This window comes from Cyprinodon tularosa, unplaced genomic scaffold (genome assembly GCF_016077235.1).
Source record: "Cyprinodon tularosa strain WSP-4 unplaced genomic scaffold, ASM1607723v1 ctg209, whole genome shotgun sequence".
NCBI classification, from domain to species: domain Eukaryota; kingdom Metazoa; phylum Chordata; class Actinopteri; order Cyprinodontiformes; family Cyprinodontidae; genus Cyprinodon; species Cyprinodon tularosa.
In genome coordinates, this window is record NW_024038774.1 from 671,137 (window position 1) to 689,526 (window position 18,390).

At 40.6% G+C, this 18,390-nt stretch overlaps 1 protein-coding gene across 13 annotated transcripts in view; it reads right to left on the reverse strand.

The window, feature by feature from the left end:
* Nucleotides 1-18,390, reverse strand: part of foxp1b (forkhead box P1b) — a 232,979-nt gene that overhangs the window by 118,562 nt on the left and 96,027 nt on the right. For all 13 annotated transcript variants that reach the window (XM_038285226.1, XM_038285238.1, XM_038285234.1 and 10 more), the window contains one exon: nucleotides 7,726-7,895. In XM_038285226.1, the coding sequence (XP_038141154.1) occupies nucleotides 7,726-7,884 (159 nt within the window). In that variant the 5' untranslated portion in view covers nucleotides 7,885-7,895. The remainder of the gene's footprint in view (nucleotides 1-7,725; nucleotides 7,896-18,390) is intronic.

Genomic DNA, 18,390 nt, shown 5'->3' on the forward strand with positions numbered 1-18,390 from the left:
AATTTATGCAAAATATCAGTGTTATATTAAAATGCAAATATTAAAGAAATGGTTAAAGGGGACTGTAGTGACAGTAAAGTAAATCATTTTAAATTCCATCTAAGGTTATAGAAATCGAACTTTAGGCATTAATATCAGAATCGAAAAACTTTTTTTTTTATAACACAGGTCTATGCTTAAAAATTCAATCAGATTGGAGCCAGAGTAGAGGATCATACTTTATATGTGTAAAAGTATATATTCAATTCAATTTCTTTCTGTGTGATTTTGCTCCAGGATCTGGTAACTCTTCTTGTCTGCACCAGAAAACAGATAAGAGGCTGCAAAAACACTCTGGCCTCCTCCTAACTTGCTGCTAATAATTTCAATCTGAAAAGTAGCCTTTAAAATTTGACTTTCTGCCAACAATAAGGAAACCCTGTGCTTGAAAGGCTGACATTAACTTGAAAGGCAAAAATGTATTTCAGAGAAGAGTTTGTCAGTTTATGTTTGATCAGTCTAACTGTTAGATTGCAAACTGGAGACATTTCAAACTATGAAATATGCCAGGTTTATCTAGTCCAAATATCAGATTTAATTTGTTACAATTAGAGAAACATTCTGATCAACTCCTACATAGAAATCCAACATGTCTGCCCCACAGATAAAAATAGTGAACTTTAGGGATGAAGGGTATTTAGAAGCACTTTTTTGTGCATCTTATCAAACCATCAGAAGACATTGTGCTGTAAAACCTCTATCTGTGATGTCATTTCCTTGTTCAAAAACAAACAAAATGCTGACAATATATAATTATCATTGTGTACTTAGCAACAAAATTATTCCAAAATTTCAATGCTTTTAAACATTGAAACATGAAAGTTATTCAAGCTGTGACCTGGCTACCACATCTCAGCTCCATCTCATCTACAGATTCTTTTTAGATCGGGGTTGTATCTATTTTGCGATCAAATTTTAAAGGGTGTTTTCTCTGGGCTTTTGAACATCGCTGATAAGAGGTTGTCTTTGACGAAGCAAGGGAGCAACCCTCTGGTTGCTTTTTTTTGTGGCTTTCAGTCAAAGCAGTGCAGGGAGATATTGGGATAGCTAGAAGGGGATTTTAGGAGTTTTGTACAGACTTTTACAGAAACAAATGCATAGAATTCAGCATTTTTGATCTACACTCCATACCATTTGGTGGCGGTAATGTACCATTAGTTGATTGCCAACCAGCCAAAAAAAATTTAAAAAGAAGAAAACAGCCACGCAGAGAAACACAGACACAGAAAAGGCAGAAAGGGAGAGAATGAGGCCCTAGAGTTATTTTATTTCACGTGAGACAGTTGTGTCTGTTAAAACATTTTCATGATCCCACCTTGTAATCTAGGACAGAATTAGAAGTTGAAAGATTCTCTCTCTCTGCTGCAGCTTGCAGACAGCCTGCCCTGCATGGCGACAGCAAATGGTGAGACATAGAGAGAGCAGGAGGCGGGCTTATGATCCACTCACTCCTCGTTCAGGATGAGAAAGTTCTGTGCTTCTAGATCTGGCGCTAGGGGCCGTTTTGCAATAAAGGCATTAGGGGTCTAAAAAGTCGCTAAATTTAGCAATAAAAGTGTTAAGTTGGCAACAGCGCATTCTGTGTGCTACTTGTAAGAGTTGGAACAGAGATCAAGCTGGTACTAAAAACAGCAGCTATTCTACGTAATTGCTTCCAATGGAACAAATAAAAACATAAGTCGACCTTTAGCTAGTTGCTCTGAGATGGTACTAATGGAAAAGCGGCAAAGACACAGCAGCGTGTCAAGCTAATAAAACTGCATTGATTAAAACAGGACTGGCTATGGCGTAATATCGACCATGCTGAGCTATCTTGTTACATCCCTACTTGGCAGAGCTGTGGGATGAGCGGGTCTTTCATGAAGGACTTCTCTTTAGAGCTGGAAAGAAAACAGCCAGGTAATGGTGAATAAAGCAAAAAAAAACAACAACAAAAAACAGATCATTTCAACCTTCCAAAGCTCCCACAAAGGACTCTGTATGTCATTATGCAAACGGGAAATGTGCTCCCACTCAGCTCTTTGTGCAGCCACAATATTGTGTGTTACCGTCCTCTTTCTGGACGTAAAAGGATAAACACCTCGACCAGAACAAGAGAAAAGATGCTCACACTGAACGGAGCAGTTTATAGTCAAAACAAAAAAATAAATAAATCCAACTTGATAAAGTTTCCAGGCATAATGGATATCCAACGACAAGAAAAATCAACTTCTTTTATATTTTCAGATTGGCAGAGAGAATGAGATAAACTAGAATAAAAAATGAAAAGAAACCAAAATACAGGATATTAAAGCTTAATGCTCTCAACTGAATATAGCGTGATGTAGCAACGTGCATGAGCAAACAGGTGGGATACACCTGACCATAAATCACAGGAAATATTGACAGGAATATCCTGAACACAGCAGCCTCAGAGCTGACTGGAACGTCCCTATCGCTACTGCCATCACCAAAAGTGTTGCAATGTGTTTATCTGACAGCTGCAGCTTCACGACACAACTTCCCGTTACAAAATCATTTAAATCACAAAACAGGCTATTGCAAAAGCGCCATCCGTTCATACAATTGGGTTTGGGTGTTTTATTTTCTGCCCCCCCTTCTGAATCTTCACTTCCTCATGTGGATAACGTTAAAACCACAACTTCTGTGGCGCAAACAAAAACTGAGAGAAAATAAACACTCAGAATCTGTGGCAGGCGTTGGTTACAAAAAAGCTGCGGTTAACTGTCATCTGAAAAAAGGAGACGGCTGCAGAAACTTTGTGTAATATTAAAAATAATACCAAGATGCATGAAAATATTTATAAGTACACTGAAAGCTCAAAGCATTACAAAACAAACGATAACACACAGAGTTCCTTTTACTGTGAAATCGGCCTCATTTCAACAGTGTCTGAGGGGGGGGTGAACACTTTTTTTCTCTCTCCTCGTTCTTAACAAACAGTATTTGACTTCCTAATAAAGACGCTTATATCAAGCTTATGGTCCACTTCCCCCAAATCTGACTAGTCCACAAGATGAATTCCCCTGTCAGAATCAAGATGATCAAACAGATTACAATTATTTCATCCCCCATCTTTATTAATGAGGACTGTCTTTCATAGTTATGTTCTCTAATAAGAATAAATTATATGCCACAGCCAGGTTTGTTGTTCCCACTTACTCAAGGGATTCTCAGACGTATCCAGAAAGGGTCCAGATTGATTTTTTGCACCACGCTTGGATGTTTTGTGGAGAACAAAGACGAAAAAAAGTCTCTTTGTGTCAGTTAAAGGTGAATGAGAGCAGACCAAAAATAAAACTTGAAAGAATTGCCACAGAAGTGGAAAGTTATCAAGTGATTGCGAAAGGATCGTAGTTCCCTGAGGACAATTAGCACGGTTCATTGTGCATGAATGAAAATACTGCAGAAGTCAAACACGCAGATAGAAACACTGACTGTCTGCTTGGGTTGCCAGCTAGCAGCAGCTTGTTAAAGTAGCTATCCAAGTCTAGTGGCAGGGGCAGAGAGTGAGACGTCTCGTCTTTTGTCTCCATCAATGTCATTTATCAACCCATGCAATTAATACACCTCCCGTTATTTCAAATCCAGGCCAAAGAAATTAACCGTTAGATTTGTTCTTGATGTAAAAGAAGAAATTAGAGGAGAGAAAATGTGACCGCGAGCAGTGTGGCAGATACATCCAGATGAGACAAGATTTTGGGAGCATTTTGGAGAAAATGAAACACCCCAAGGTTCTATGCTCTCAGAAAAAAAGCTTTTATAATGTATAACTGTTCTTAAAAGGACATCCATTCAGTGATTAATCATCCCTTTTGAAGCATTGTGCTCCTTGAACTAGAGATTATCACATGGGGTTCAAAGTTTTAGAAGGATTGAGGTGGAAGGACAAAGAGAGTCCAAATATTTTATTGGAGTTTTACCACTAATTTACACAACATCCAGCTTTGCCCCATTCCGCTCAGCTGGGAGTCGGCAACCCGCGGCTCTTTAGGGTCCCTCTTGTGGCTCCCTGGAGCTTTTTAAAAAATGTATGATTTTTTTTTTCTTTTTTCTTTAATATGCAGGCGGTTAAATAAAAATTAATTATGTTTTCCAATGCTGTAAACATTTGTATAATAAATAAATGTAAACAATAATTTGCGTCATAGCCATAGAGATCAGTGGTTACAACTTGGAACCAGCACGGCGCTGTGCCAGGCAAATTAAGTTGCAAGTGTGTCTTGGACCATGAATCCCAAAGGGAAAAAAGGAAGATAGCTGATTAGAAAAGAGGATTCAGAGAATGGACCGAAACATTTGCTTTCATTATCAATGCGGAAGGATTGCCTGCAGTTTCGCTTTGTATCGAGAGTTTGTCAAAAAATAAAAATTTGGAAAGGCATTTCCAGGGAAGTCAAGCTAAATGCAGCCGACCGCCAAGTTGGGAAAGAGAGAAAAATGTGATTGCAGAACTTCTGGATAAATTAGAGGAGTGCAAAGACAGATTTGAGAATTGGATTGCATCTCCAAACTCCACTACTGCTGCTAGTTTTGTTGCAAGGAAGAAAACCGTGCACAGATCAAACAGGTAGCGCTCTGATGCAGGGATGGGAACATTCTTCCATTTTTTCCCCCAAATCCTAAAAATATAAATCACACAAAGGAACGATGGCGACGGAGGATGTCGGAATTCAGGATTCGAGAGCTCTGCTCTGATGGATGTCAGTTCATGCTTGGTTCCTCATGACTCAATCAACAACTCCAGAACAGAAACACGTCCACCATAGAAACATTCCTTTATCGTGTTTCTATAATTTCATAAATGCAACAAAACTTAAGAAGTGTTCACTGCTCCTCCCTCACCTCATGCTACTATGTGACATTTGCTGCAGGATAAACATTTAATCATGAATGCTTATTATATATTTGGGCCCACATTGTCCTTTTCTATAGTGGGATAATACACCTAGAGCCCTGTTGACATATGAGGCATACTGTATATAAGACTTTTACATTTTTGAGGCCACAGACAGATTTATTATTTTGGGTTTTTGGTCCAATATGACTCTTTGAGCAGTTTGGGTTGCCGAACCCTCCGCTGAGCTGTAAATTCTGCAGCAAATTCACATAATTTAATATCCATGAGAGCATTTATACTGCCTTAGCATGGCCAGAACCATTCACTGAACACGGATCCAATTTTCAAAGAGACACTCCATATATAAATTTACTATTATTTAAATGTATAAATGTGTGGATTTTTTTTGGCTCCCCGATATAATATTGATCTTTCAGTTCCTGATATCGATAAAATGACTGAAAATGCTAAATGAGAAATAAGGCTTTCCTGTAATATAAATTTTAAATAAATCGCCATTTAGCAACGAAAGGAAACTAAACAACATCCGCTGTTGACCATTGGTGTTTCTCACGGGGCTTACAAATTATTTGTACCTACTGCCACATTCATGCTTTAAGAGTCCTAAAGCTTTTCAAAGACGGTTGTTGACTCCGTCAGCCAACAACAAAATTCTACCGGTCTTACTTCAAGAGTATCCCTCCAGGAACACACCTTCTAATCCAGGGACATTAAAATTGGCTTTGTTTAGTACACTGCTTAAGGCAGACCTCCATCTGATGAGACCCCTGCTGGCTAAAATGCATTACTTTACCTAAAAAAGAGGTTTTTATTTTCCCTAAACACTGAACCGCTAAACAACTAGCAGCATTCTGAGACAAATGGCGATTATTCTTTCCTTCATTCTCTCTTGGATTCAATCTTTGAGTCAAGTGCACATCTGTGCAACTTCCCAAGCTCACAGTTATCAAACTTGCAACCCCATTGTCTTTACGGAGTGAATTAGAAGGTGCCTCTGGAAAAGAATGAGGGAAAAGTCAACAGGAATTAGGTTTCAGTGCAACTGTTTACTCAACTGCGGCCGGCAGTTATTGAAATTTTATCCATGGTTTTGTGTGACTACTGCAGTAATGAATTCAGTCTGGTTTTGCTTTTCTCACTGAGGACATGCTCACGCTGAGCTGGAAAAACGGTAGGTGGGAGGTGGGATCAGGAACTGGGATCTAAGTGGGTATGAGGGGGAGATCAGGGGGATCCAGGGGTTTTGACGGTCTAAGACGAAGAAGTCGCAGACACATTGGCCCAAACTTACTACAATATGTCGCCTGCTCAAAGTCAGAGAACTTGATTGACAGGGAAACACTTTCACTCAGGACCAGAGTAATAAGGTAAAAACACACTGATTGTTTGACTTCTACAGACTCTGCATATGTCTGATCAGTTCACATAAACAGTTTGTTACGTTAATAAGGAGACCAGGCCCAGACGATGTAAGTGAATTAGAAAATGATCTAAAGGGGGCTATGATGTAGATCCAAAAGAGGACGAAGACCAACTATGATGTAGATCCAAAAGAGGAAGAAGACCATACCATTGGTGATGTTCACAAAGACTGTCCCTCCCTGCTGAATAGTCCATTGGGCTCTGTGTCACATGTGAGGCTTCTGTCCTGCCGCCACAAGGTTTACGTTTGGAGTTTGATCAGCTTTGACTGCGAATTCTACAGAGGCAACACAGCTGAGCTTTTAAGCAATAAAACAGGAGCATTTAGCATGGCATAAAAAATTAAATATATGAAAATGAACCTAATACCAACTATTCAATAAGGTGGAGGATCTTTGAAGCCATGGTGTTGTCATCAACTGTTTGATATCCAAGCTTTTAATTACCAGCAAGCTAAAACTGGTCTTGGCTGAAATTTTTCTTTATCATATGATGCTTTCCCCACAACACAAATCTACTGAAATTAATCTTCAAATTATTATTCACACATTCATTGAGAGATTATGCTGCTGCAATAAAAATGAATTTATCTCTATATTTCTGAGAGGTGGCAGTAAGCCGAAGTAAGCTATATTTACTATCATCAAAATACCCAAATCTTTCGACTGTACCTAGATAAACAAGAGTCCTGGCTCTGCTGTGTATCCAGCATAGCCATTTCCCCCTTCTGTTCGGAGTTGTGGGGCCGTTTCTCCCCACACACACACTGATGGATGCTCTGTGACAACAGACAACAGCAGAGAGCCCGGGCGTCATCACCAAACAGCTCCTGACAACAACCCCAGTAGTTCTGTCGGATAGACCGAGATAGCAGAAGACACGCTGATCTTTTCAGTGCTGTTTCCTTAAACGCACTGTCGTGTGCCACATATAACGCTGACACCAACAGAAAGAGCTTGTCTGTTTGTCTCAAGTCTGCCACGGTAAGAACATCTCAGCTTCAACCACGCTGTGGGTCTCCACACCTCAGTGTTTGAGTGCGAGGCTTGTTTACAACGAGCAAGGAGGAAAAGGCTGCTATCCTATTGGATATAATCGTTTCATAACTGTCTGCAGAATCTTGTAGCACCTACATACTTAAAATATGTCTGAACATGACAATAAATATTTGATCAGAATGCAGATGCCCAAAGCAAGCATAAACACAGTCACACAGAAAGAGCACTTCCTCTTCTTAAAATATTCAGAAAGGGCCTCGATATACATAAATAATAATGTGTTTACGTTGTGGATGTACTGGTGGTGGGATTAATTATTAAGCTGCACTTTAAGCAGCAGCCTGGGCCTGCTGTTGACATGGTTTAATGAAGAACAGACAGGTGTGAAAAGAGAAGGGGTTCTACCTGGTGCTGCTGGAGGTGCAGGAGGTCAGCAGCAGTCACGTCCACCGACGGTGTGGCACTTTTGGGACGTCCCTCCCGGGGTCCACCCTCCATGTTTGAACCTCCGTTCTGATTGGCTGCTCCATTACTTGTCGTTTCAGTGCCAGAGTCTTGCATCATGACTTAAAAACCTGAGAGAAGAGCAAAGGACACACACAGCTGTTAGAGCAGGAGTAAGAGACAGGAAGGAGAAAACAACAAAAAACCAAACATGGAATGGTTAGTGATATCAAGTTAAAACATGAGGCTGCAGTGAAGCTCCAGTGTGGCGAACAGATGACCTCTCTTAAAAGAGAAAAAGAGAAAAGCTATATAAATTGAAAATATTTTCTATAATAAATGATCGATTTATCCGATGAAACCTTTGTAACGCGAATTACAAATGTCAAACCTAATCATATTAATGTCAAGGAGGCAAAAGGTGGAAGTCTAAAGCTGCAGAGAGTCTATGGTGAACACAAGATGGAGTCACATTAGATGGCGGAGCTAGCCATGCAATATACAGGCTAAGCATAACCAAATCAAAGTATTATTAAAACATGACAAAGATGCTGAACATCAGATCACCATCTGGAAGCAGAAGAAAAACAGAAAACATCATCCAGAGGACCACAAAGTAATAACTATCAAACCTCCCTCCTTACTTGTGAATTATAAAGCGACATATAAAACCCAGAGCCACTTATAAATCATGATGGACGGCAGTTTTTGAGAACTGGAGGTTTTGCTACAGGAGCAATCTTTGGAAACATCTCTTCTCAGAGATATTTCCTAAACTCAACAATGAAACAAAAAGTGTGACGCAGGATCACTGAGGTAAGGAGGTAGGCTAGCTTTGACATACAGAGTTATACGTCACCCTGACAATAGCTGTGCAAATTTACTTTCGTAATATTAATCATGAAAATAACCGCCTAAATATAAATACTGCAAATTTGAAGAAAAAAAAAATGCAAATTCATTTTCGTAATTTTAATTACAAAAATTAATCAGTTGCAAATTAAAGAACAAAACATATATATTTGATAAATTTTTTGAGCTGTTTTTTTGGTCACATTAAAAATGATAATACTTGGCAAAACTGTAATGGAAATGCTTTTTTCTACATCACGAGTCACATGATCTGCAGCTGGAGCTTACTGCCTTTTAAAACAAAAAGAAGAAGACCAAAAGTAGTTGTATGATGATGGTTTAGAATACATGGATTTGTGCGTAGACTGGATATTTTTCACATTTAGCTACCAATGATGAGCACAAGGAGCACTTGATGCTATTACATCTGCCACAGCCATGTGGTTTTTAGAGCTTTTACTTTAACAAATGCATTCATATGCAATTTTCATTTTATTTCTTATTTAATGGAAATACCACAGTTGAGAATATCAACTTAGTTAGACAGCTTTATGGTAACTTTATTTTGTGTTTTCATCTTTCAGACAGTGAATGAGCAGTAGCTTAGCGGTGATAAGGAACATTTCCATATCATAAAGTGCAGCAGTGATCAAATGTAAAGTGTGGGAAAAAAACATGGTGCAAAACGCATTGATGTGGAAGTTCACAGCATTGCAAAAACAAAGAAATGTATATGGTTCAAAAATGCAGTAGAAAAACATTTTTGAGTTGAGTTCTATTTGTTATGAAGTTATCAGTGTGACGCAGAGTCTCGATTTGTGACTTGATTCAGATTTAATTAAAAAAAATCCAACAGTTCAGCAGTCTGATGGTGGTGGGGGGAAAAGCTGTTACAGAGCCTGCTGGACTTGCAGCGGATGCAGAGCTTAGTTTTAGGCACATTTGCAATGAATACGCATCTAATGAAAAAGCCTTCTTATTGCTGGCATCTATTTCCTGCTCTTGTTAAACAAAATGGACATAGTCCTTAAAAGAGACCAGAGGTGTGGGTGTTGATGCGTCACTATTGTGAAGCCTTTCAAATATCCCTCCCCTGGATTGTGGTTAACTCAGACCATAATGTAGAACTAGACTTTCATCAGATAACAAGAAGGCTGAATTTATTACAGCAAAGTTGCACAGTTTCATCTTTTTCAGTTTCCAACCAGTGGGTCATCTACCTTCTGATATTGAAGCTTTTCTTGGAGAAATCCAATATGTATCAGATGGATAGCAGTAGATCAAACCTTCACAGAAATCAGGGATCAGAAAGTAGCTAGCAGCGCAAGTCTGTTGTTTAATTGAAGCGTGTTCTGTTCTGAATCGGCGCTCCCCTCTGTGGCCACATAAGGCGCTCACAGCCTCAAACATCGCTTCTGAAAAGGCCAGTGAACTAATTTGGTGTTTTGCAGCCTCCATCTGGAAATGCTGTGTCCACAGTGAGACGTGAGTGGGTTTCAGGTTCTGTTTGTGTTCTCTATTAAAGGGTCCATGTAGGGAAGTGGTGGAGGGGTTGGGGTGGGGGGCTAGCACGCATCGGAGAGGAACCCTACCTGAGGTAAGCTAGAGCAGAGGAGCCCAAGAAAACACTAAAGCTCCAAAACAAAACACTTTCTATGGAAATGGATATATTTACTCGCAGGGCTCCCAGAAGAACCACGGCAGAATGGCTTTTTAATGGGAAACAGGGCCACTGTGTGAGGCCTGCCAAAGGATCTCCTTGAGAAAAATCCAATCTGAAAACAGCAGAGTCCTGGAGGGGTGCTCAATTAACACCAAAATAATAAAAAAAAAAAGGCTGAATATAAAATAACCCTTGAGTAGGGAAAAAATGTTGTCGTTATAATTTAATAACTAACTCCAGCGGATAACAGATAAACTGGTTGTGTAGTTTCAAGCATTACACCATGCATTATGTAAAAATGGTTATGAGAGAATACAGCGATATCCGTTACATTCTCTGATCTGTTTTGGATACACAAAAAGCCAGACAGACATGCTGCCCCCTCTCCCACACTTCCTGTGCATCCCAGGGGAAAAGTGCTAGTGACACCAGTGGAAACCTGCGCCTGTATTCCACAAATCAGCAGAATGATTTACAGCTATAGTGTGCTGGTCACAAGGCCTTTTTGGCGAAACATGTCTAGCCTCCCAATTTCAGGACAGTTAATGAAGCTGACCAAGTCAGGCAGAGGCAAATTAACTTGGCTGATTAATTATTTATATGAAGCAGAATAAATGCCCGTAGAAAACTGGGCTCCATCATGTGAGACAGAGAAAATGGAGCTAAATGCAGATTTATGGAGTTGGGTTTAAGGCTTGTAATGGGGCGGTCAGAAGCATTCAGGTACAGGCGCAGGGTCTAAGCAAGATACAGGCCCACACCCTCCGGCACCACAGGGACCCACACTCACACTGACAGACAGGAAATTGAGGTTGACAACTTGTCACACCAGAATATTTACCGAGCACAAGTGAGATAAGAATCTGGATATGGGACTCCAAAAAAATGAAAAGAAAAGAAAAAGGTCTGATTAGGAGTGCCGGTCGTTTAAATCCTTTTTCTCAGGAAGAGTTTTCCTGCTCACAATCATTTTAAGTGGTTTTACAAACACACAAAAAAAAAATAAAAAATCTGCCCCCAAACAAAACTCATAGCTAAAGAGCACGGCGGTTTACATCTCCATTACATTAGAGGCACAAGCAAGAAGCATAACCGAATGAGTCATCTGACACTGTGGCCTGTGCCGGTTCAGTTGTGTGTCACAACGCCCCCACACTTTTGAGCCTGTCTGCGCAGCTCGGTCAGTCCCACAGGTCCCGTTGTATGGGATGGGCTTCAGTCGCCCCCCCCCCTTCCCACCTCAGACAGATGTTGACCCGACTCACCCCTCCAGTCTGGCACAGCCTCCCTCTGTAATGGGTTTTTTTTCTTAAACAAAGAGGGAGCAATTGGAATACAGTGGAGCTGGAGGCAGCCAGCCACAGACTCCATCTACAGGCCCTTCTGAGACGGCAATTAGAAACACACGTATCTGGTAAAATTAAATCCATTTTAAATAAACCATGCGCTGGCATTATTCACCTGCACTTATTTTTCAAATAAATGCAAGAGGAGAAAAAAAAGAGGGTCTACCTTCTTTTTAATTCTGAAGCTAAATAAAAGAACCCAAAGTAATGGCTATTATACATGCACTGTCATTCTGTGCAGAATTTTCATAATTGTAACGGAAAGGCGTACATTTCCAAACACATGGCAACTCCAGAAGTAATCAAGAGAATGAGCCGCGGGGCGATTTTAATGTATGCAAAACTAGTGACCCACAATGAAGGAGAGAACGGTTCCAATGAATGCAAAGTAATGCGCGCATGCTTGGAAGCAGCACTGATGAGGGGACGGCTAAAATTAACACCCAATTAATTTTGGAATTGACAAACAAATGAAACCCATAAATCTACTTTCTCATTAATTTCACCAGAGAATAATTCAAAGCTGCAATATCATGAATGGAAAGAAAATTGGAGGAAAAAAAACGAAAATGGAAAATGGGCATTATCCATCATAAATATCAAGCAGATAGGAAAGAGGCCTATTAGGGAGTTGTGTTGATAAAGGTTTTAATCTGTAAAGCGGGAAAATGAGGGGGGAGCCATGGTCTTGGACAGCTCAGCTGTGTGACATGGCCCCGCATTTATCTGTCTATTTATTTGCACTTTAGCTCAGAGGATATTCTTGCTCTTGGGGACTCAAAAGGCTCAAAGTTTTTCCCTCCCATCCCTTTTTTACAACACGCTTAAATTTAGCTCTAATTATGGGTCAAGTGGTCTGTATAAAATGGGGTGCCGTTACTGGGGTTACAAAACATATGCTTCAAGTACAAACATTGCAAAACAACACAATGCCCAAAAGGAGACATTTATTATTATTAATGGAGCGTGGCAGCTGTTTCAGGAGGAAAAGTTAAACTTTTATAGGCTCCCTGTTTAAGATGTGCATATAGTCTTAAAATAAGATTCATCCTTAATGACAGCAGCCTAATCTCATCCGGACTTTTTGCTTAAAAAAATATTCAGTGGTGCGCATGTCCCATGTACGGAAGCGTTAGGCCGTTTCTCAATTCACTAGAACACAAGTACGGACTCATGTCCTCGCCAAGTACGTTCTTGAGAAGAACACAGAGAACTATGGACTTGGTGAGAACAGGAACATGAAGAATAAATATGGGTCAATTGGAACAGTAGCATACTCGTGACGTCACCACATGCCTGGCATGTCTAGAGCTGCATTTCTCCTCCTATTCTTGTGTCTAGATAATAATAAATTGTTACTTGTTTTCATTTAGTGGGAGAATAATAATTAACAGTCAGATAAACACAAATCAAATAAACATTTTGCCAAATAAAATAAAAAAACTCGCCATCAGAGTCTGCGGTACTTCACACACTGCTATGCCGAGAGAGGGGTACTTTTAGCCCTGGCTGCCGTTACCCTCGGAGCTCCGCTGGTTGCCAAGGTCCTCTCAACTTCGGACATTTTTTTTTATAAAACATTAAATCGGTAAATGGACCATATAGTGACGCTTTAAAGTATAATATTCTCAATTCTCAAATGATCTTAAAAGTACTTTTCCTAAACAACAGCAACAGAAAAGAGAACTTTTAACTTCATACTCTGAGCTCTGTGAGTGATCCATTGAAAGCTGCTGCTGCCGCAGTGCATGCTGGGGGAGCTGTCTATCTCAAGAACGGACAATTCTGCTCTGATGCATACTGGGTAAATAGGGAGGGGCGAGAACTACATCCGGGGAGTTAGTCCGTTCTCGGTCTGCTGTTCTTGTGAATTGGAATAGTACTAGGGCTGAGGCTGATGACGTTTCACCAGTACACGAGCACATGGGAACGCACTAGTACAAATATTGAGAAACAGCCTTAGTCTTCGATGTGGCCGCGTGTCTCTCCCTCTCTCTCGTACGCCCTACGTGTCAGAGTAAAGTACAATAACGAGCCACTAGGGCCACAAAAACCTAACAAAAGATAAAAAAAAATCATTTAAATCCCATATTCAGAAAAATATGGTTCTCAACAAACTGACAAGAGAATCCTTTACTGGTTTCCATAGGAAAGTCTTAAAGTTGTAGGGATGCGGCTGTTCCAATGGTTGCATTTCCGAATTCTCCCGAGTGGGGCCCGACTTAACACAAGTGAAGAGATACTAGAAAGGAGAGGTAAATTATTAAGCTCATTTAAATCTATCAAGCAATGAATTGATATATTGTTTATTGTGACAGGCCTAGTCAAAGTATTGAGGAGTCTTTACGTAGCAACTGATGGCTCCATGTTGGTGGCAAAGAAAAAAAAGGTTGTTTCCCAATCTGCTCTGAGGCCAGATTCAACCTAGCATGCCCAGACCCTCCTTTGTTGATCACCAGCTCCTCAAGTTGGAGGTCCTGCCCAGGCCTGCATCCTTGATGCCCCAGCTTCCCTCATCCTAGTATTTTACTGTGATCTGTCGTTCATTGAGATCATTAAACCACTCTTTAGATGGCTCTAAGGTGGCGATTCCTCATGGTCATCTCCTATTGGTCTTACCCATAGTTCTGTACCAGCAAACAGTGGGATATGTTCTCCAGGTGCAGTATAAGTCTCTGCTCAAGCAGACCACTTAAAGTATTTTGGTGACTTATGAACAATCAATGCTGGGATAAGGTGGGAGGATTGGCATGTCCTGTGCAGTAATGTGGTGACTGTTACGATTTGTTATGATGAGAAACACAAGTTAAAAAAGTCTGTCGATTAAGTACACTCACACAGATCCATAACAAGCTGGTGGAAGTCGATATTATTTTGGGTCTTTGGGACGCCAAGTGATTCCCAAGAATGAAAACGTAGAGTCATTGTGGAGGGGGATGTCTAGGATTTCCACCTGTTATCTACTTGTTGAATCTCGAATGGAGGACTTGAAATGAAACTGTGTGCTTTCATCAGCAACACACAAATCTGGTTTGGTATAAATCCAATTATGAATATGTGGCTAAGTATTTTATGCCTACACTTAGGTACAGAGATGTACCTTTGATGCTGGGGTTATTTTTCTCTTCCAATGACCATGCGGATCTCCACAGAGTAAAAACAAGTCACTTTTTAGTCTTTTAGGAAAATGATGATACAAAACGTGAAAAAAACAGTAAAGCCCACCTCCTTTCTTCTTTTTTACATTAGGTGTACCAATCATTGTGGCAAAATTCCCCAAAAAACAAATGCTTCTTCATCTTTTTCTCCCTAAATAAAGAAAAATCAGATTGGAAAATCTAAAAAAAGAAAAAACAAGTGAATTTCATGTGATTCCAAACAGGCAGCAGATTGTAGAAAAAACAAAGCTGGCTGTGCTGCTGATTATTAGATGCCTCTCTCAGCTCTTTGGGGGGAACTGGCTGTAAAATGAAACAAGCTTTTGGAACAAACACTGAACAACAAAAAAGGCCAGAGTTTCTGTTTGTTTACAGCTCATTTCTACTCCTCTGCCTCAAATTGGGGGAGTACAGTGCAAACAAGAGTCACATGTACCTCCCACCTGAGCAGACAGGTTGAAGGTTAAGAACAGCCGGCGGCCAGAGCTCATCAGTCAACCCCTCACTGGAAATCTAATGCTGGTCCCCCTGTCGTCATGCTCGCCTGGAATCCTACAACTCAAACAAGTCAGCGGTTGATTCAAGGTAAGGTCGGCCCGCGCAGCTGTGCTTTGACCCCTCTCCATGTTCTGTTTTTCTTTAATGCTCATGACAGTAAAGCCTCAGCGGCCACCTGCTTCGATTCGCCAAGTTCTCACACAGCTTGTTTACACAAGCTCACAACAAAAGCACAACATTTCTTGGGTGGGAGATAAAGACACAAAGGAGGAATCAATGGGGAGAGGTTCACTTTAGAGCTGTTTAGGTTCGGCTTGGTTGCTAGACTAGACAACACATCGGCTTGTACCAAAGGTGCAACAACATAATGCGTTTCAAGGTTTTTAAAGAAGCTTATCTATTGCTGTATTTTGGCTCCTGGTTCCGGACAGAGGCCAAAAAAAGAAAAAAGAAGAATCTCTTATCATGAGCTCCCATCAGTGACAACAAACTGCTTTGATGTTGTGCCTCTTGAAAGTTTTCTACTATTCTTCGGGCAGAATCATCAGCAAAAACCTGTTCATCTGTAAATTTACAACCACCTCAGATATAAAGACACTTAAAATGAATTTCTATAATGTAAGGCAGATTTTACACCACAGCTGTGTGGTCAGCCTTATCATTCTTCAGAGGCGGCCATTTTGAACTACACTGCCGTCACAAAACGGTAACCACAGGATGAAAGGGTTAAGCGTTAAAAGGTAAAATGATGCAGTATGATAAAGTTACTGTCAGTGGGTTATGCTAATGACTCTAGTTCACACTGTTGTTCACAATTGTTCATATAAGCTAACAGTAACCTTTCGCTGCCAAATAAACTACACGTTCCTAAAGGCACTCCAGTCTCAATATTATTTTTAAGCTATTTTTACCCCTTAATGAGAAATATTACGAGTTATATCATGTAGAAATATTGTTATCTAGATTATCAGTTATAGATTAATTTAGCATTAACACATTATCTCTTCATTAATTTTATCTGATTTGGTTATTCATGTTTGCTTAAATTCCAAATAAATATAATTGTTTTTTACCCAAATAAAGCAATCAAGATTGTTGGGTGTTATTGCAGTTAAGCCCTTGGTGACCTTAAAATTAAACATTAGTTATTTCTACCAACACTTGGCTTAAAAGCTGAACCCTGTATGCTTCTAACTATTGACCCAAACCTGTTATGTTGAATCCAGCTAGACTCCCATTAATATTAATCCTTGTTTGTTCCACAAATGGGTTGATAAAACACCCCGAACCGGGTCGCTTTTCAACCAAGCAGTTTTTAGAGTGTATTCAGAGCTAGTCTTGGATATTTCTAAAGTGCTGATTGAAGTAACCCATCCATCTGCACACAATGCAGGTAGAATCGCTATCAGAGAGTCTACATGACTGCACCCAGGAGGAACTCAAAGTTTCAAGTTGTTCCCAGACCTTTGTTAGCCGACCACTCACAGCAGCAAACAAAGCGGCTTTTTGTTTAATAAGTGACTGCTGCCATGGCTACAGTAAACAGGAGGAGCTGGGGTTCGTGTTTATGAACAAACATCTCCATGCTGGAGCCATTTAATATTAACCAGGTGGAATGATCAGCCGATTTCCTAGGTGACACTCAGGGCAAGCATCGAGTAAACAAGTTCTAGGAGGGGGACAGGAGGGGGTGGGAGGCAGGGTATCGAGGTTGATGCAAATACAGCTTTGACTAGAATAAACAGCAAGACAAATGTCATGACAAACAAAAAGTCATTCTTCTGACGGACACATCAAGCCGGTGTGCTGCAGCTGCTGAGCAAGACCCCATGATTGAAGGGGGGGAGAAGACGGATGGTGGGGCTGCCGGCACGGTGGTCTCCAACGGGAACACATCTCTGTCAAGCAAAGCAACTATGTGTTTTGTTTTCCTACACCCAACAAACAGTGGCGCTTCACAACAGCGCAGCGAGGAACTTGTAAAAACATGTTAAACATTTACCTCATTCAATTATTCAGTGACTGGGTTTGGGGAAGAAGCTAAGGAGGTCTCCAGGCTTCAAGAAACGGCAACAGAAACACCGCGGTTGGAACAAAACATCACGTTAAACTCAAATTCAGAAGATTTCTATCACTTGATTTAAGTCTAAACAAAGAATGTTGCAGTTGAAAATCAGGTGATTGGCAAAGAAATGAGGAAACTGTAAAAGCTGTTAACTTCACTATGAATTTTTCATGGATACATGAACTTACCATCTGCTGACATGAAGTCAAGCAATAAGGCTTCCCTGCCTTGAATCCATAGTGTTTTTTTTTTTTTTTTTTTTTCATCACATCCCCTACAGATGTAATTTAGTCCCCAAAACACAGTAACCCCCACATGGGAGGAAAGCATAAAGTATGCACAAAACACATATTTATATCGCATCAGGATGACTGCGATGGGACCCTCCGGCATGAAATCTAGAGCTGAACCCATTACTTCACCACCAGCAAAGTGAGAGGGGCTTAACACCCCGACATAGTGACTATGATGGGTTATATGAATATCAAACTATTATCGCGCTACAAGCTCAGATAAATTAGCAACAAGAGAGGGAGGAGAGGGTGAGCTCCAGGAGAGAATCTGAGTAGATCCATAATTTCAGAAAATATACAAACCCGTTTGTCTCCTTTCCGTGCAGCGCCTCGGTGTAAAGGCCTGCTGTGCACAGACAATGACAGAATGTGCCAAAGTAAGGCAGGCCATGGTATTTTTAGTACAAGCAGGGCCGATGGAGACTGAGTAAATAGAGAAGTCTAATGAGTTTAAATCTGGTTGTGCATGAATGGAATAGTAATTCTGGGATGTGCAGCCTCTTTTAGGAGTGGTTCGCCACACATTTCCTCTGCGACTCTCCTTCATCTGACTTTGACGGTGTCGTTCACATGTGGCTCCAGCCCATTAACACTGCAGCGAGAGGACAGACACCAGGAGACGAGGGGCCGCTCGCTCTGACCACAGACTCAACCTACACATCGCTTCATTCAAGCTTGTCTTACCAATTAGACCTGTCACATACGTACACCCAGAGGAACACAAGGCCAATCTAGTTGACCTGTGGGAGCT